General features: G+C 35.8%; 1 protein-coding gene, 1 long non-coding RNA gene and 1 other non-coding gene across 4 annotated transcripts; 2 read left to right on the top strand and 1 right to left on the bottom strand.

Annotated features, from left to right (window-relative positions):
* Nucleotides 1-815: 815 nt before the first annotated feature.
* On the bottom strand, nucleotides 816-3,541 carry LOC113696284 (uncharacterized). 2 transcript variants are annotated; one of them, XM_027215717.2, is made up of 6 exons: nucleotides 3,163-3,541; nucleotides 3,010-3,067; nucleotides 2,602-2,922; nucleotides 1,867-2,260; nucleotides 1,639-1,716; nucleotides 816-1,206 (listed from the first exon to the last, which is right to left on the bottom strand). In XM_027215717.2, the coding sequence occupies exons 3-6, from the start codon at nucleotides 2,904-2,906 to the stop codon at nucleotides 1,156-1,158; spliced, it is 828 nt and encodes a 275-aa protein (XP_027071518.1). In that variant the 5' UTR covers nucleotides 2,907-2,922; nucleotides 3,010-3,067; nucleotides 3,163-3,541; the 3' UTR covers nucleotides 816-1,155. The 2 variants fall into 2 exon arrangements, with proteins under 2 accessions (XP_027071518.1, XP_027071519.1); XM_027215718.2 differs by having other exon boundaries at nucleotides 3,038-3,067; nucleotides 3,163-3,302.
* Nucleotides 3,542-6,969: 3,428 nt separating this feature from the next.
* LOC140009699 (uncharacterized) lies at nucleotides 6,970-7,987 on the top strand. The gene is made up of 2 exons (XR_011817216.1): nucleotides 6,970-7,133; nucleotides 7,259-7,987. It is a non-coding gene; the product is annotated as an uncharacterized lncRNA (long non-coding RNA).
* Nucleotides 7,988-13,354: 5,367 nt separating this feature from the next.
* On the top strand, nucleotides 13,355-13,439 carry LOC113697674 (small nucleolar RNA SNORD36). Its single transcript, XR_003449949.1, has one exon. It is a non-coding gene; the product is annotated as a small nucleolar RNA SNORD36 (small nucleolar RNA).
* Nucleotides 13,440-17,280: the final 3,841 nt, after the last annotated feature.

The raw sequence follows: 17,280 nt of genomic DNA, 5'->3' as shown, positions 1-17,280 counted from the left end.
GAACGTCCAAATGGTTAACCTATACAACGGTAAAGGGGGCAAATAAATAATAGCTTGGTGATATATTTAGCAAAGGAAACTAGTTGACAGGGTATGCCTATGAATGCAGCAAATTTGACCAGTAACATCAAGGTATGATTTTGGCTTTTGGGTGAGGAGGCAAACTTCAAATGAATGGGAATGAACCCTCCACGTTCCTGTGGAGAGGCGGGCACTGGACTCTAACGCAGTAATCCTCCATATTTGACCATACATTATTGTCTATCTTTTTTTTATCACAACGATAATATTTATAGAACCTATTTTAACCTAATTTAAGTGGAAGAAAAATATTTATAGAACCTATTTTAATCTAATTTAAGGGAAGGAAAAGCTGACGAAAAACGTTAGTCTAACCTAATTGAAGCGGAGGAAAAGCTGACGGGAAAACGGCAAAGAAAGCTGTTTGAAATGACAATCACAATTAAATGGCAAATGCAAACAGCCCAAGAGGGGGCAGTAATCCTATCAATATCAACTCAGTCCGATCCAGTAATAACTATTATCCATTATAGAAAAGAAAAAAAAAAAGAAGATGGCAACAGATTCAATGTGGTAATTACAGAGAGTAAAGTCGAGAATTTGCTTGGTACCAAAAATAGAAATTTCTCATTTGAAATTGAAAAAGTAGGAGTAGTACTTTACTGTTAAGTTTGTTTGGACAGCTGATTATTTTCTCAAATATATTTGCTTATATCATCATTACAATTTTCAATACACCTTTTTATCTTCTCAATTACCTTTTTATCTCACATACATCACATCACAAAAAGTGCTACAGTAAAAATATTTGATTCTCAAATAACTTACAATCCAAACAAACCCATTAAAACTTGCTCCTCCAACCTAGGTTAGGGAGTCAGATGTACACGGTATCCTTCCATCTAATACCCTATCTCTATCCCTATCTAGCTGGCTGCTGCCGCTGCTTACATAGCATACCCGCTTCCGCAGAGTCCAGGTCAGGGCTCTCACCCGACCAAAGGCCAATCCACACCGCCGGCCGACAAACAACAAAGAACCAAAAAATTTTCAGGTTAATCAAGGAAGCTCAGCTTCTGAATTGCAGAAACAGGCTCCTTCCTCCTCATCTATCTCCTCGTCTCCTCCATTCAATCAATCTGAATCGCTTTCAACGTTGCCCATGGCCTTCAATCCTCTTGGCCTCTGCATCAACAAGCAACACATGTACCCCAAATCAACAAAAGCAATATAGCATATAACTACAGTACTAGTAATCATCTCTTCCTACCAATCCGAGGCTTAAATGGTCACCTCGTAATCATATCATATCACCCCATATATTGCGCTCTTTTCCTTTTTCAGCCACACGAGAGGTGGGGAAAAAGAAAAAGATCCCATTTAAGTTCCAACCATGCCCCAGTCCACAGGCCAGTTACCATTTTAAAGTTAAAAAAAAAAACAGTTCTTTCCTCGTGTCCTAATCTTCCAAACGCCCCCAGCCGCCGCCGCCGCCATAACTACAAGTCCCTCATCCCTTATCCTCCCGCCATCATCCCTCCTCCGTTTCTCCCAATCTGTCCTAAAGGGAACCCAACCAAAACAGTGAAAGGGAAAGAGACAGAGTAGCAATCGTACCTTCTTAGAAATCTTCTTCTCCCGGACCTCATACCTCTCCAAGGACATGTCCGTTAACCAGGCTCCTGGGCTCACCAACTGCTCAACCAACCATGTAAGAAAAAGGTCAACCATCAAAAGAGTTCCTTCTTTTAACCAAACCAAACCAAATTATGTAGCTGTAAAAGGGAACAATTTTTTAAAATATATATAATTTTTTCAAAAAAAAAAAAAAAGGGGGGGGCTTACAAGTAGAGTTCTTTGGATGACTTTTGCCCTCTTCTTAGGCCTCTGAGGAAGTTTACAACCTTTCATGGCCATAAAGTCTTCTTCTTTTTCTTTGCTCGACAGAGCAACATAAAGCTTTGGCCATACCGGAGCTACCGCTGCTCCTCCTCTGCTGCTGCTGTTGTTATGACCATTAATACTATTATTGTTGTTATGGCCATCCCCACCAGAAATTCCTGCTGCACCAGCACCGCCATGGCCGTCCACTACTAGATGATTGACCTTCCCACCATAATTGTCCTCCAAATTCCCCACCACTTGCACTGATCCTCTCGTCGTGTAAGACCTATCCTCCTCCGGCGACACCCTCCGGTGGCTCTCCGATCTCAGCGTCACTGCCGGCTCTGCTGAATTCCTGTTTCGTAACACAAGACACCAGATCAAATACTACCCATGTCTCAGGCCCCTTCTTTTTCCTTTCCTTTTTTCTTCTATCAAAAAAGAAAAATGAAACCCCCTGCCCCCCCAAAATTGAAAACTCATCGAACATGCAAGATTTTACATTTCCACTGAAATTTTCCATTAGACTAAGAATTCAATTGGCCTTAATTTTCCAAACCCACCCCAAAGATTCACAAGAAAAAGCTTCTCTTTTTTTTTGTCATCCCCTTCTATAGGATTTGCTCCAAAATTCTCTGCACTCATCCGGAATGTTTGAATTTTGTCAGTAAAAAAAAAAAGAGATGTAAACAATACCTTGTGAGGCGAGAGGGCGGTTGAGTAAAAGATGATTGCTTTTCATCATGGGACGAGACAGAAAGGAATCTAGAAGAAGTGATTCTGCGGCGAATTCTAGTAGAAGCAGTGGTGGCAGAAGAGAGGTCAGAAGCAGAAGAGGATGAAAGGTGGTGGTGGTGGTGGTGGTGGTAAGGGGGACTAGTGTTGCTTCTGATTCTCACACATCGGAGTCTTTTTCTGTTACCCCACTGCAAGAAGAATTCTGTTTCCGGTGGCGTCGTCATCATACTCGCCCCCCTCTCATTCTTCTCTTCCTTCTCCATCTGCGTCTCTTTTTAACTGAAACACACCAATCGAAAGAAATGATGAGAAATCAGAGAATTCCCCAGAAAACCATTAAGAAGACTGAAGAATCAGTTAAATTACGACTAAGATCTGAGCGTTCAGAACGGACGAATTCACAGAAACCCCAATCCTGCAAATCCTGAGCATACAGAGAAGAAGAAGAAGAATATCAGAGAGCCTGATGGGAAAATGCAAAGAGTAAGCAGATTGGTAATATTTAAAACGAAAGCTTGCCTTACAATCTGAAGAACCTCCAAACCCCCCCAGAAAAAAAAAAGATTCTTTTTTTCTTTTGCCCAATTCGGAGATAACCCCAGATATCAAAATCAAAATCTCTTCCGTTTTTTCCCCTTCTCGACTAGGTAATATTGTTCAAATGCTTAGATGGGCAAGCAACATGTGGAGGTTTCTTCCCCCCTGAGAGTCTGTTGGTGCTGTGTTAAGACTGTTGGAAGAAACAAGTACAACAACAAAACTATTTATGAAGACGAAGAAATGCAGGCAGGCAACGAGGAAGGAAGGAAGGAAGAGGAAAGGAGAGAAGAGAAGAGGGGAGAAGAGGCTTTTGGTGGCTTCTTTGTTTTGCTTTCTTACTTCTTCCTCCCCTTATGCTGCTGCTAATGCTATCCCCTTTTAATCTTCATTAACCCAAAATATATTACTACTACATAATGCCCAAAACGAAACTCTGCACTCAGAAGATGAGGAAACCTGTCAAGTAATGGTGACCGTAGGATTTTCTCATCCTACGGTCCACGATTCAGGAAAAAGTGCCCACTACAACGACAAATGGGAGTATCAAAGAAATAGCCTTCCCTCGTCGGTAGTCGTTGGACCTCCGCGTGAACTTAATTGGACGGAGTTTTGGATCATTCACGATTTTTGGGCTGAAGGTTACGGCTTCTGTTTTCTTTGACTTAACACCATGGGCTTCCAGCACAAGAATTTGTAACTCGAAGGCTCACCCAAAATTTTTTTTTTTTTAAAAAGAAGGCTCACCCATAGTCTAATCTCCCCTTCTTGGACCACTTTTGGGCTTTCTCAGACAGTTTTAAGCATTTTTTTTTCTTTGTTTTGTGATTATTATTATTAGTTTGGATGACAATACTACAATAGGGTTGGCAGCAAAGATATAAGAAGATTTTATTCATTGATTGGTAACACCATGGAATGGATGGTGAGCAAGTGATCAATTGACTTAGAGCCATGATTTTATGCTAAAAAAAACATTTTTTTTGTTTGGATTGAAGTTTGTTCTCAGAAAATTTTTTACGTTTTCTGTTATCATATCTTTCAAACACCTTTTTACCTCACGTACATCAAATCGTTACAGTATATATTTCTACTAAAAATTCAGAAAAATGGCAATCCGAACGAGAAGTTATCAAGCTACCATACTAACTCAAGGATTCACCTTCACCGTTCACTAGGGGTATATAATATGGATTTCCATCTCAGAGCGCTGTCTGCTACCAAATGAACTAGTACATGAGAGCATTAGGTTTTTCATTAATCACAAGCTCAGACATAGACATTATTGTATATCCTTACAATTTTGACTTAGATGATCGTGTTGTATTGACAAGGAAGCAAGGAGTAATGGGTACGTCTTTTTGGTAGTTGGTACATTTGCCTAACTTATTTAGAATTTTGGCCGGTCCCTATTGGGATTCGATATAAAGCTTTTTAAAAATTACTTTGCGCAGATTATGGAGAAGACGATAATAAATTAAGCTCATTCCAACCTGCCCCGACAAAGATGTTAGGTCATTTGTTCAATCATTGCCTGGCATTGCAAGTGGTTAATCCAACGCTTCTAATTCAACTGAACCGTCTTTGTATGGAGAATGTGTTACTAGTGCAACCATTCAAATGAGTGAGCAAGCTGATTGGGGATTGAGAGGAGGCGGTGAGGAGAACTATATGTTGACCGAGTTTTGAAAAATAAAATGGGAAAATTAATATGCCTCTTTGTAATTGTAGGAGAGTGATCATATTATATGATCGAAACTTTCAACCTTATCACGGGTAGAGGAGAAAATGTTTTGACGCTTAGTTGAGCTATGAGTCCTATTAGGGGTATAATCGAGTCGAGTTGAGCTAAAAAATTTGGATTTGAGTTCGAACTCGATTTTATTTTGAACTATTCGAACTCGAGCTTGTACTTGTCAAACATAATCGAGTTTATTTCGAATTCAATCGAGTCTAACCAAACTTAAAAAATATAATTTTATATTTTATACAATTTTAAATAAGGAACAAAGTAGACATTTCATACTAATAAATAAAAAATTAAAAAAAAAACATATATGTATATGTGGAATTCGATTGAGCTCGATGGAATTTCGAGTTTTATATATTAGGTTTGAATTCGACTCATTACGTAGTTTGAATTGCTCGAACTCGAGTTCGAACTCCGTCAATATGAGTTCGACCTCAAGATTTGACCAAACAAATTCGCGAACACTATTCGATTGAATTCGATTTGTTTGCATCTAGGTCAACGGAATAAAACACTAATAACTTTGGGGTAAGAACATTATTATTATTGTCGTGTACAATACATTGGTTACAAAGCCAAGCAAATATGTGTGGCTGCCAACTAATATCACATTTTCTAAGTTTCATCGACTCCAAAATTATAGCACTGCCGTTTTCAAATTAGAAGGAGAGTACAGGCATGATTTGGTGCAATTCCTTGCAGCTTACAATGGTGGAGGCTCAACATGAACAGACCCTATATAACACTGAAGGAGTTTGTTTTGATATTGAAATTCTTCCAACCCAGCAAGCATCTCTGCAGTCCATAAATGAATACTCTCTAAAATATCTTCATTCAACAACAGCGAAAGTAGTGATTGACGAACGATGACTAATATATAATAATAGGTAGGACTGGAGCGAGTACTTAGGACAGAATAACACGAATTCAACCTCAGAACACGCTGCAATGTGGATGGATACACTCGGGCGGTCGTCTGTGCTCAATCATTATGGTCCGTCCGTATGATATTTTTATTGTTATTCAAAATTTTTAAAGAAAGAAAGAGAAGAGCAATGGGATTAGCAATCGTGAAGGCTGGCTGCTGCTGTTGGTTGATCTGCAGGAGGAGGGGCACATATTGATAGTATCGTTACTAGGACTGTCAATGGAGTCGAACCAACCCGAGTTCGACTCGTTTGGCATGACAAAAAATTTGATGAACCAGATCTTTCAGCGAGTCGATCTGAATTTGAATCTAAAAATTATATTCGAATTAAATATGAGTTGAAATTGGATCTTATTAGATTCAAACCCGATATTGGTCCGATTCTTTAATTACGTATATATATAATATTTATATTTTGATATTATATATAATTATATATCCAAATATATTATTACTAAATACTAAATACATATAAATTACAAAACACAAAAATACATATGAAGATTCTTCTATTAGCTTTCTTGAGAACCATTAATATTAATTAGTAATACATAACTGAACCTCTAACTTTTCTTATTGGTCAATTAAATTTTCGTGTTGGCATAATATTGATTGATTTCTTTTTGGTCTACAAATACAAATCATCAGACATGTTTGGATTCAAATCACAATGCTATAAAAAAAAGTTTCAATTTTTAAAGATGTATTGACTTATGACCGAATGTTTTATTATTATTTTTCATGTGTTTTGAACGAATTAAATATAAATATTATTAAAAAATTTTAATTTATATACTTTTTAAGAACTAATATTATTTGTTCATATTTAGTTTTAACTTTTAATATTGTAGTCTTGTAAATGTTAAGAATGGAATGGAAATGGAAATGGAAAGGATGGAGCCCACCAAACCAGCGCATTGAACCGTTGGCGACAGCTGTGCGCCACCAAAAGACGAGGACACCCTGTCCAAGTCAAACAACCCACGGCCACGGGCAGGGCAGCCCCTTAACCGCCCGCAACACAACGGGCAGATTAATTCTCTGACTCTGACCGTTCAAACTAATAATAATTAAAACAATAATAAAAAAAAGAGGCAGGAATTATTAAGCAATTTTTTTTTTAAAAAAAAAAAAAAAAAAAAAAAGGAAGAGAAAGCCGCATCATCATTCATCATCTCATGCGACCGTGAGAGAATCAAGTCAGCCCAACGGTCTCTTCTCTTGCAGCCACACACAGACACGGCCCTCTCCAGTCCTCTCCCTCAACTCAAAACGGTACTCTATAAATAACTAACACCAATTCTCCAATTGCCATAATATTCATTCATTCATCATATTTTGCTAATTGTTATTCTCTCTCTATCTCTCGTCACCTGACCAATTCTCTCGACGACAATCAGCAATGGAGGCGATGAAGGTATTTTTGGTTGCCGTTATGCTGATGATGGTAATGGCCGTCCAGAATGTGGCAGCTTCCGAGGGTCCATCTCCGGCTCCTTCTCCAGCTTCCGATGCTTCCCTATTTCCTCCCACTCTTTTCGCTTCCGTCGCTGCCCTTGCAATGGCACTCCTCTTCTAATTTCCCAATCTTTCATTATTTTTTTATTTTTTTCCTCTCTGATATATATATATATATATATATATATATATATATATATATATATATTATATAATGGGAGGATGGATATATTTGTGTAGAGCTTCTCTTTTGCTAAATTAACTCGAATCTTCTTCCCCCCCCATGCCTCCTCCTCCCTCCTCCTTCTGGGAATTGAGCTGGTGATCATGGGAAGGGAAGGAGCATTTGAGATTCTTTGCATTTTGTTCCCTTTTTTTTATATATATATATAAAAATAAAATCATCTTTTTCTGCAGCGGCTATTCTTTGATGTTTAGTTTGGGGGATATATCATGTTCATGTGTCCTTGGACAGATTTATGTAATCGCCACTATTTGTACTTGGTATTATTATTATTGATGTATTATTATACATAGATCAATCCTGCCCTGAGGCCGGCCAAACATTTGTGCTTCCTTCCTTCCTGAGCATTTATTTTACCACCATGTATCTCTTCATACTTAAAAAATGCTTCTTGGGGGATAGACTTTTTGCCGTCCCATTTGTTGAATCCGTAGTTCAACGAACAGCAGCAAACTGCAGACTTTTGAAGCCAACCAACTCCGCGCGGCATTCACAATAATATCCTAGAAAAAGAATATAATGCGCTTGCTTTTTTTTTTCTTTTCTTTTCTTTTTGGAGTGGCAATTGATGATGATGACAAGCTTTTAATTAAAATGATAATCAGACTAATTGCATACACAGAAGAGCGACAAATGGACGGGGGAGTGAGTGGTGGTGTTTCATGTTTGGCGTAGGACACAGATAGATATCCAGTGATCCACATGCAAAGCCAGGAAAAATATCTTAGCCAGCGACCCCAGCAAAGCCACGATGAAGAAGATGATGTTGGTTGGACAACAGTTGTCAATTATATTTGTGTGGATGTTTTTGGGAATCATTATTAATGTCTTCTTGTCGTCGTTGTCGGTGGCATAGTTTGGGTCCGCTCGCTGGAACCGAAAGGCTGCTGCTGCTGCTGGGTAATGGGTGGCTGCACGTGAAATTTATAAATTTGAGGTTGTGATTACATTTTTTTTGAATTGCCATCATCCACTCCACTGCACTACTTCTTCTGCGCTCCTACAACAAAATCAGACAATTGCCTTTTTTGACATTCAACTTTTAACAGAAATCAACTCTATCTCACAGTAGTAAAATTTTAAAGGGTTAATCGTACTTTATCCCCATTAAGTATGAGTCATTTCTCAATTTACCCCCCAATGTTTGTCTTTCCACAGTTTACCCCCTCCGTCAGTCCAGCTCAGCATTTGCACCGTTAAAAACTTCGAGATGCCAAAATTGCCATTGGAAGGGAGCCGTTCGTTTTGACTGACTAAAATGTCCCTCAATGAGTTATATAAAAAGGGGTGTCTGATGCTTTTTAGCCTATTTTTTCTCTTTCATGCTTCCATCCAGTTGTAACCTATTTTTTCTCTTTCATTTCAACAGATCCAGTAGCTCCTAAAATTTTTCTGTCAACCAAAGTATCATAAAAATGTCACAAAGTGCTTCAAATAATATTGAAAGATCGCCCCAAAAAATGTGTGGATGTGATAAAGAGGCACCATTATGCACCTCTTGGACACTTGAAAATTCGAGAAGAAGAATAGAAGATTTTACTGCTGCTCAAATTACAATATAAGAATTTTTCATTAATAATCTGTTATTATTGTCTTTAATTTTGCTCTATACATGAATAAGTCAAAAAGAGTTTTAAACAGCTATATTTTCTTTTTATTCAGAACCGGCATGCATATGGGCACTTTTCATGGGTAGATAGAGGAGAGAGAAAAGATGGAGGAAAAAGTTGCTGATAGAGGAGAGAGAAAAGATGACCGACAATGACAAAAGGTTTTTTGTCCCATGTGCCAGATGGAGGGAAATTTCCTTCCTCCTTTATTCCAGGGTAATTTTGGAAACTTTTCTTTATCCCTTTCATAAACCTAGAGATATGGGTATTTTGGGTTGTTCATTATTTTCTTAAGGATATTACTGTCATTTCATTATTCTGTTTATCTCCATTAGCATTGACCGTTAGTCTTTAGGGTAAACTGTGAAAAAAAAAACGTTGGGAGGTAAATGAAGAAATGGTCCATACGTAAAGGGGATAAAGTGCAATTGACCCGATTTTAAAATTAACTAAAACATTCTCTCCACAGCTTCAAGAAAGTGACTGTAGCACCATTTTTACTAGCAGTATGAAATACAGAGAATACCCCGATTTAAGTTCAGGTATTGGAAAGTTTCTCCCGCTAATGGGTCTACACTTTTTGACTTCAAAGATAACATATTAAAATGGCCACCATCTATTGTTTTAGCTTCCTTTTTTTTTTCCTTTTAATAACTTTACTTTGTTTGTTTGTTTGTTTTCCAGTTGTTCTCTCAGGGAGGGTTGTTTGATTCGCAAATCGGATGAGATAGGATGACTCATTCTCAGATTATTAATCCTGCGTTGAGTCATCCTTGAATAAATAATCCAAGTTATCTAGTGTTTGGTTGGTTCTGAGTTGGATCAGATATCTTGAAAAATGGGTTTGTTTGAATAGAGTACTATTTGAAATAATTACTGTAATACTTTTTTGTGATGTGATGTATGTGAGATAAAAAAATGATTGGAAATATAAAAAAAGTGGATTGGAAAATATGTTTATAATGCAAACAAAATATTATTTGAAATAATTTGCTATCCTAACACTCCTGATCCTGCGTTTGTATTTGGTTGGAGATTGAATGAGGTGGGATTACTATTTTAATGACCAAAAGCACCCCTTAATTTGTAAATTCTTTTTTTAAAAAATAATTTAATATAAAAAAATTAATATTTATAACTTTTATTCAAATAAAGTGGTTTGAAACTTTAGAATTATAAAGTAAATCAAGCATTTTGATATATAAAAATTTGTATTCATTCAAACTCAGCCCATTTAGGTCCTTTTTTTATAATAAAATAAAATAATTTTATTAATCATCAGATCAAATTTGCAACAAGTGCAAAACTAATAAAAGATGGAGGAAAGTTTCTCCATATACAATAATCTAAAAGATTAACAGCATACTTAGCAAGGATTATGAGCAGGAAAAATAAATGACCTAGAAATCCATGAAACTTCCCAACACATGAAATCTTGACATAAGATAGTGGTATTATTAATCAACAAACCATATGATGAATCGTCAGATTCCAAACGGTCCAGCATTTCGATGACTTTTTGTGAATTTTCTTCCAAAACAATCTTATTGAAACCCAAACCATGTAGTAATTGAACAACATGTTTGGCCGCATATGATTCAACTACATTTGGTTCAAATATCCCAAGAATTTTTTTGGAAAGGCCAGCAATGAAACTTCCTTATCATCTCGGATAATAACACCAATGCCTGATGATTTATCATCCATAAACACAGCTCCATCAAAGTTTGCCTTAACAAAACTTGCATTGGGTCATATCCAAGGACCTATTGATAACCTTGATTGGAAAGGGGTAGGCGTATTAAACTTGTCTTTGGAATTTGTTTCATGGAATTGATTTATGAATGCTATGGACATGGAGACCAAGCTAAGAGGATCTCTATAGGGCCCATCAAAGATCGCTCCATTCTGATTATTCCATAAATTCCAAAGAATAACACCCACCAATTCCATCTCTTTGCTTGATAGTCGCAAAAGAAGGTTGGGAAGCCAAGATTTAATCTGATCAGCCGATTACAGTTGAACTTTTTAGCTTAAGAAACTAAGCGCCCACGATTGCACAGTTACAGGACAAGTTAAGAAGGTATGATCAATATCATCAACTGGAGCGAGACATAAAGGGCAAGAGGCATCTAAATGGAGCCCTTTAGTATTGAGTTTTGTGCTGGTTGGCAGTATATCTTTAAAATTTTGACCAAGTTTTTGAATCCAAATTTAAAATTCAATTAAACAATGGGTCAAGTTTTGGCTAAGTTAGGGTTAAATCGATTAAAACTTAATTCATTTAAGTGCTTTAAATGAGCCGAACTCAAGATAATATCCAAAACTTTTCTTTGGACCGAACTTTGAACTTATTTTATGAGATAACTAATACCATCTCCCTCGTAAGATTATAGGTAGTATGTGTCATCCTATATATAAATTGCAATCAAACATGAGACGACACGGGATAATTAATCCAATCATGTGCGAATCAAACGAATAAAAGGGTTTGTGTTCATTATAAATATTCTTGCACTGGAGTGGCTCCGTAGAATCAAGCGGTACCTGCGGCGCAATGAAATCGATGATATCAGTTAATTGGGTTTCAAAAATATAAATCAAAATTGATTTCGAATTCAATGCAAAATTGATAGGAACTGTTTTCACCAAAAATAAAAGAGTAAAATATTGAAATTTTTTCTTATGAACTAATTTATTGACTTCCAAATTTCAGTAACTTTTAAAGTTGTGAACTAATATATTACACACGACATTCAAGTTTACATGTAAATTTTAACTATATTAATTGCACTTTAAGTGGCTTACTATAAGTATGAGCTGCTACTTACATGAGAATAGATATAATATAAGAATTAAACATTTTTTTTTCAACAAACTTACAAATGGAATTGAGTTTCGCTAACTTAGTAGTTAGGAAAATCCTATACTAAACAAACGACATACAATTATTTAAGCGATAGAAACAAATTAATAAATAATCCAACTTCTTGATTTTTGAAATTTTCATATTTGTGTTTATCGTTTAGAAATGTCAACAAACTAATAGATGATTCACCTATTTGACTTTAGAGATTTTTATGTTTGTGTGCATAATCCACCTACTTACTTTTAGAGATTTTGATCTATGTGTTTTATCGTTTAGAAATATCGGGATTTATAATCGCTTTTTGTAGGTAAACTCTAATAATTAATATACAAACTCATTGAGTAGATGAATTCAAAATCGATGTGCACCAAATTGGAAAACCCTTTATCGGTTCTATACCTATTTCAAATTCAACAAATGCGATGTACACTGACGGTATTGAGAACTTTTTTTTTCTTCTTTTTTCCCACCTTCCAAATTACAGCTTCGCAAAATTATTGGGTCCAAGATAAGTAACAAATACTAGCCCGAAACCTCATGTTTGCACCCACGCAATATTGGGTACTGGGCCACGCAATATTTAGAGGTTTAGTCGCCCTGTTTAGCCCAGATTCAGCAGGAAGAAACCCTAATGAATCGGCTAATAGGAGCGAGCGCAGACCGGGCGAGCGGAGTCGTGGGATGAATCGCCTATTTAGCAACCACCACCACCAGCAGCAACACAGCGGCAGGAATCAAGAATCTCTAAATCCGCTCGACGTCGTTCCCTAGCTCTGTCTTTCTTCTCTTCCACCCTACCTTTCTTTGCCTTGAAAGAGTTGGTTTCAGACTCGAACGAGTTTGAAGAAAGGCAAAGTTTGGGTAGAAAAAAGACGCTTAATTTTGTGCGAGTTGTTGTCAAAATCTCTTAGATTTTGTTTTATTTTCTCTCTTTTGGTATCAGAACTTGACACCATTCGGTTTGATGCAGTAGAATGGATAGAAAGGTGCAACGCCGGAAAAGTTTTAATGGGTGTTTTTTCCTTTTTTTTTTTCGGGGTTTCTGAAGCTGGTAAAGCGGCGTCTTGATCTGGAAAAATGAATAGATGCTTCTTGAGACCAGCGACATGAAACCCGTCGATCATCTGACCAAGCGGGCTATCTTCCTATCATTGGTCTCGCTTTTGTCTCGATCTGATACATTTTTCTCTCGTTTCAAATCCCTCCCCAAACCCCGTCTTCTATTTTCCTACTAATTATGCAGATCATTAGTAACAATCTGCTGGCATTTTTTTTCCCAATGGTAAAAGAGTACCACAATAATCTCTTTTGCGGGGGGCAGATGATGAACAAAACTTTGTATTTTGGGCTGACTTAAATGGATGATGCTCCAAATTCGAGCTTTTTAAAACTGATGCCTCCTAGTTCCAGGCTTTTCCAATCCCAAATCCCTGCTGCTACATATTCTTTTGTTTTCTTTTTGGGGGGTTGTTATTTTGCATTGAAGATTTTCCACCTGCTACTCTTTTTTTTTATTTTATTTAATGTTAAAAAAATTGGGATATTAATGTTTTATATCAAAAAATAAAATAAAATTTAATGTTGAAAATGCCTTTTTGGGGTAGATTCCTATTGGATTATTAGGAATGGTATATGGACTGCAATTGGAGATTCATCTCATAGGAAGGGTGAGTTGCACATCAAGTCGAGCAATCAATCATAGCGTGTCATTCCCAAGTTTTTAACATTGGGAATGTTCACGTCGATGGTTTAGGTGTGTAATATTCCTTCCGTCCCATTCTTGCAAGTCAAGTTTTTTTTTAACATAATTTAAAATTTAAAAAATAAATTTATGTGATATTTTTTTTTAAATATTATTACGTTAAATAGAGTATAATTTTATATTAATTATTTATGAAAATTTGAATTGACGATTTATGAAAAATTAAATTGATAGTACAAAAACAATCTATATTAAATAAGATGGTTTATATTAGTAATTTACATTGAATAAGAGTATTTTAAAGGAACTAAAAGATAATTATATTCTTTAATTAAAAAAATAGATTATAATATGAAATAGATGAAAAAGGAAAATATAACTATTAAATTGAGAAGGGTATTTTAGAAAAATTAAAAGATAATTATATTTTTTAATTAAAAAGTGAATTATAATTTGAGACAAGTGATAAAAGAAAAATAGGATTATTAAATAGGATTAATAAAGTAGGACGGGTGGAGTGCTAGTATTACTTTGTTGGGAGCAGATTTACAACTCTTTTATCACGCACCCATTCCCCAATTCGTTTCCTACTAGAAAGAGTCAAGCATGATATTCACTGCCAAAAAAGGTTCGACCAGGCTTTGGCCCAATTACCAAAATGTCAAGAAATAATTATGCGAGGCATAAATTTGCATCCGGGAATTATTGATTTTTCCTTTTTCTTTTCAATTTGGTAAAATCTGATGATTGTGCTCTCTATTAGTACTAGCTGGCGTCTTCTTCAAATCAATTACACCACTCTTTTATGACTTTTTTTTTAAAAAAAAAATGAGTTGGGAGGGCTATGAGCCAGATGGCGGCCAAGCGAAGGCTGTATTTAAGGTGAAAACCAACCTAGAACCACCATGTATGCTTGTTCCTCGTCAAATAAAATACTAACAATAACAATTACAGCAACATCAAAATTAATCCGTATGGATTAAGTAATTTTGGGCTGTTTTTTAAAAAATTTTCTGTAATGGTGGTGTATATGAAAATTTGATTTTATAGTTGTTTGTTGCATGTTTTTTAAAATTAAAAAAAAAATCACCCAACACGACCCACAACCACCAATCACCACCATATCATATCCCTCTCTCTTTTTCTCCTCCTCCTCTTCCCTCTTCATTCTTCCCTTTCCTCCCAGACCCCTTTTCACCCTCTACAAGCTTAGATTGCGATCAGCTTCTGCAAGGGAAGGAGAGGGTTTTGCAGGTGTAGAAGAAATGAGGGGCAGAAAGGATGAGGGAGGAGAAAGAAAGGGATGAGAGGGGAGGGTGCAATGGCATTGGCTGGTGGTAATGGTGATATGTGGTAGGGAATAATGGTAGAAATTATTTTATTTTAAATTTTTTTAGTTGTATTTGAGAATGTATGTATGAATTAGGTGTTTTTAGAATTATTTTTGGATTGTAAGTCCAAACCAAATGGAATAGACACACCATCAAGTTTAATCATTGAGAGGCTACCATCTCGTGGTGGTAGACGAGCTGAGTGGCTCGATTAAAATTGTTCACAAGTGTTTTTAGAATTATTTGCAATTGTTTGTAGAATTATTTTTGAAGTGTAGTATTGCAACATTGTAGTTGAAAAACAATTTTGTGAGAAACGGTCCAAACCAAATGGAACATACACACTGCGAATTTTAATTGCTAAGAGGCTACCATCTCGAGGTGGTAGACGAATTGAGTAGCTTGATCAAAACACGAGTCGATCTTGAGCTACTCAAGTCGATTATCGAGTTGAACTTGAACATCTAAGTGCTCTACTCAAAAGCTCAAGGAAGCCAAAAATCATATTCTTAGAACAGAGTAATTTTGCACATGTAAGTATTAACTCCAAGGTAAGTATTAAAACATCACAACTAAACTTTACAACCATCCAATATTTCAAATAACTCATACTTATATGTACAACTAAATGGATCAAAATACAAAAGGAATCTTTCAAGTAAAATTTTGGGTCTTAGCTTAACTCTTGGTTACTCCCTATTCTTGTCTTCTTCTCCTGAAAGGAAAACAAACTAATGAATTGAGCACAGCCTATTGAGGTTTCACAAACAAGCAATAATCATCAAATACTTAACACATAATCAAAATTAAATAAGAAAAGAATACTTCACTAAATAAAGTAAAGAACACTTTACTGAACAATTACTTTTAAAAGGATATGGTACTAACATTAGAGTCACTTCAATATACTACACACTCTACCGAACTCATCCTTATAACCTCCAAAATAGTAAATATTTCTCTCACTTAAATGGTCATATCAGTTCAGTAATCTTCTACTCTATGATAATATTCGAGCATACCAAAACACTTATCCAAAACTACTATCCTATCCGACCAAACCTTTTTACTAGTTCGAATAGTCCATTGAACAAAGAATTTTGGGACCCAATTCAATCGGTACGATGAAGTACGTACACGACTTGCAGTCATGCATACTTACAATAATACTTGGTCAATTATCAACCTTCAATCTCAAACTAAATCGAGTGCAATAAAGTATATTCCCGACTTAGAAGGCGAGGGACAATTGAAAACACTTCCCAATAAAACACTAGCATAATCATATAACTAGCATTTAAGTGGCACATAGGCAATTTAAACACACAAATGTAGATCACTCATCCAAAGTAGTTGAAAGTCACTCATTGGTGCTCGGTCCCTCTTTCGATTCACCCTTGGCCCCTGAGATATTTGTAAATTTATTAGATTATTTGTTAAATTTTCTAAAGTACGTTAGAAATTTATATGCATGAGGACAAATGTATTCCAAGTTTTTTTTCCTAATACCATAACAGATTCTAACTAATACTAACGTTTTATGGTGTAAAGGGTACAAATCCTCTTAAGGTGTATCGAGTAATTTGTTTATTAAAAGAAGCAATAAACATGTGAATCAATCAATAACAAAAGGAAAAATGTAACATGCTTTAATTTTTAAATAAGACATGAAATTTTCGAGCTCTCACAACCCTTACTTCTAAAGAAAATTGCATCATTTTAACTACTCATCTCCCTATAACCGTTCTAGGTCTACTGAATTAACTATCACTCACCTAACAAAAAACTATCATTTTTTTAAAATACTACGGCACTGTAATTATTTAAATTACTATTTTTCAATAAAAATAATACTAATTATTTTTAATATCTTGTTATTAGTAGCACACACATTAGGTGCGCCTTAACCACTATGTATCTAAGTCACTTCTACTGAGTGTTTATTTGTGTAATGTTAAGAAATATTGAATAATTTAGGAAATAGATTGATCACTTCTTTGTATTTTGTCACTTTTTTTTGGGTTAACATATACTGCTTCTTTTTAAGAATATAAAATCTGAGGCCCATAATGAGTGCTCAAGCCCGGTTAGGCAAATGAAATCTGATACCAAACCCGTCTGTCGTATGCTAAATACAAATAGCCCAACCTACGTTACCAATTTATGGTAACGAATCCATCCGTTGGAGTTTACTGTTGGTATTCCGAC

The sequence above is a fragment of the Coffea arabica genome, chromosome 6e (genome assembly GCF_036785885.1).
Source record: "Coffea arabica cultivar ET-39 chromosome 6e, Coffea Arabica ET-39 HiFi, whole genome shotgun sequence".
In the NCBI taxonomy this organism is placed as follows: domain Eukaryota; kingdom Viridiplantae; phylum Streptophyta; class Magnoliopsida; order Gentianales; family Rubiaceae; genus Coffea; species Coffea arabica.
The sequence above is the reverse complement of the archived record's forward strand: the minus strand, read 5'-3'. Positions and strand labels throughout refer to the sequence as shown.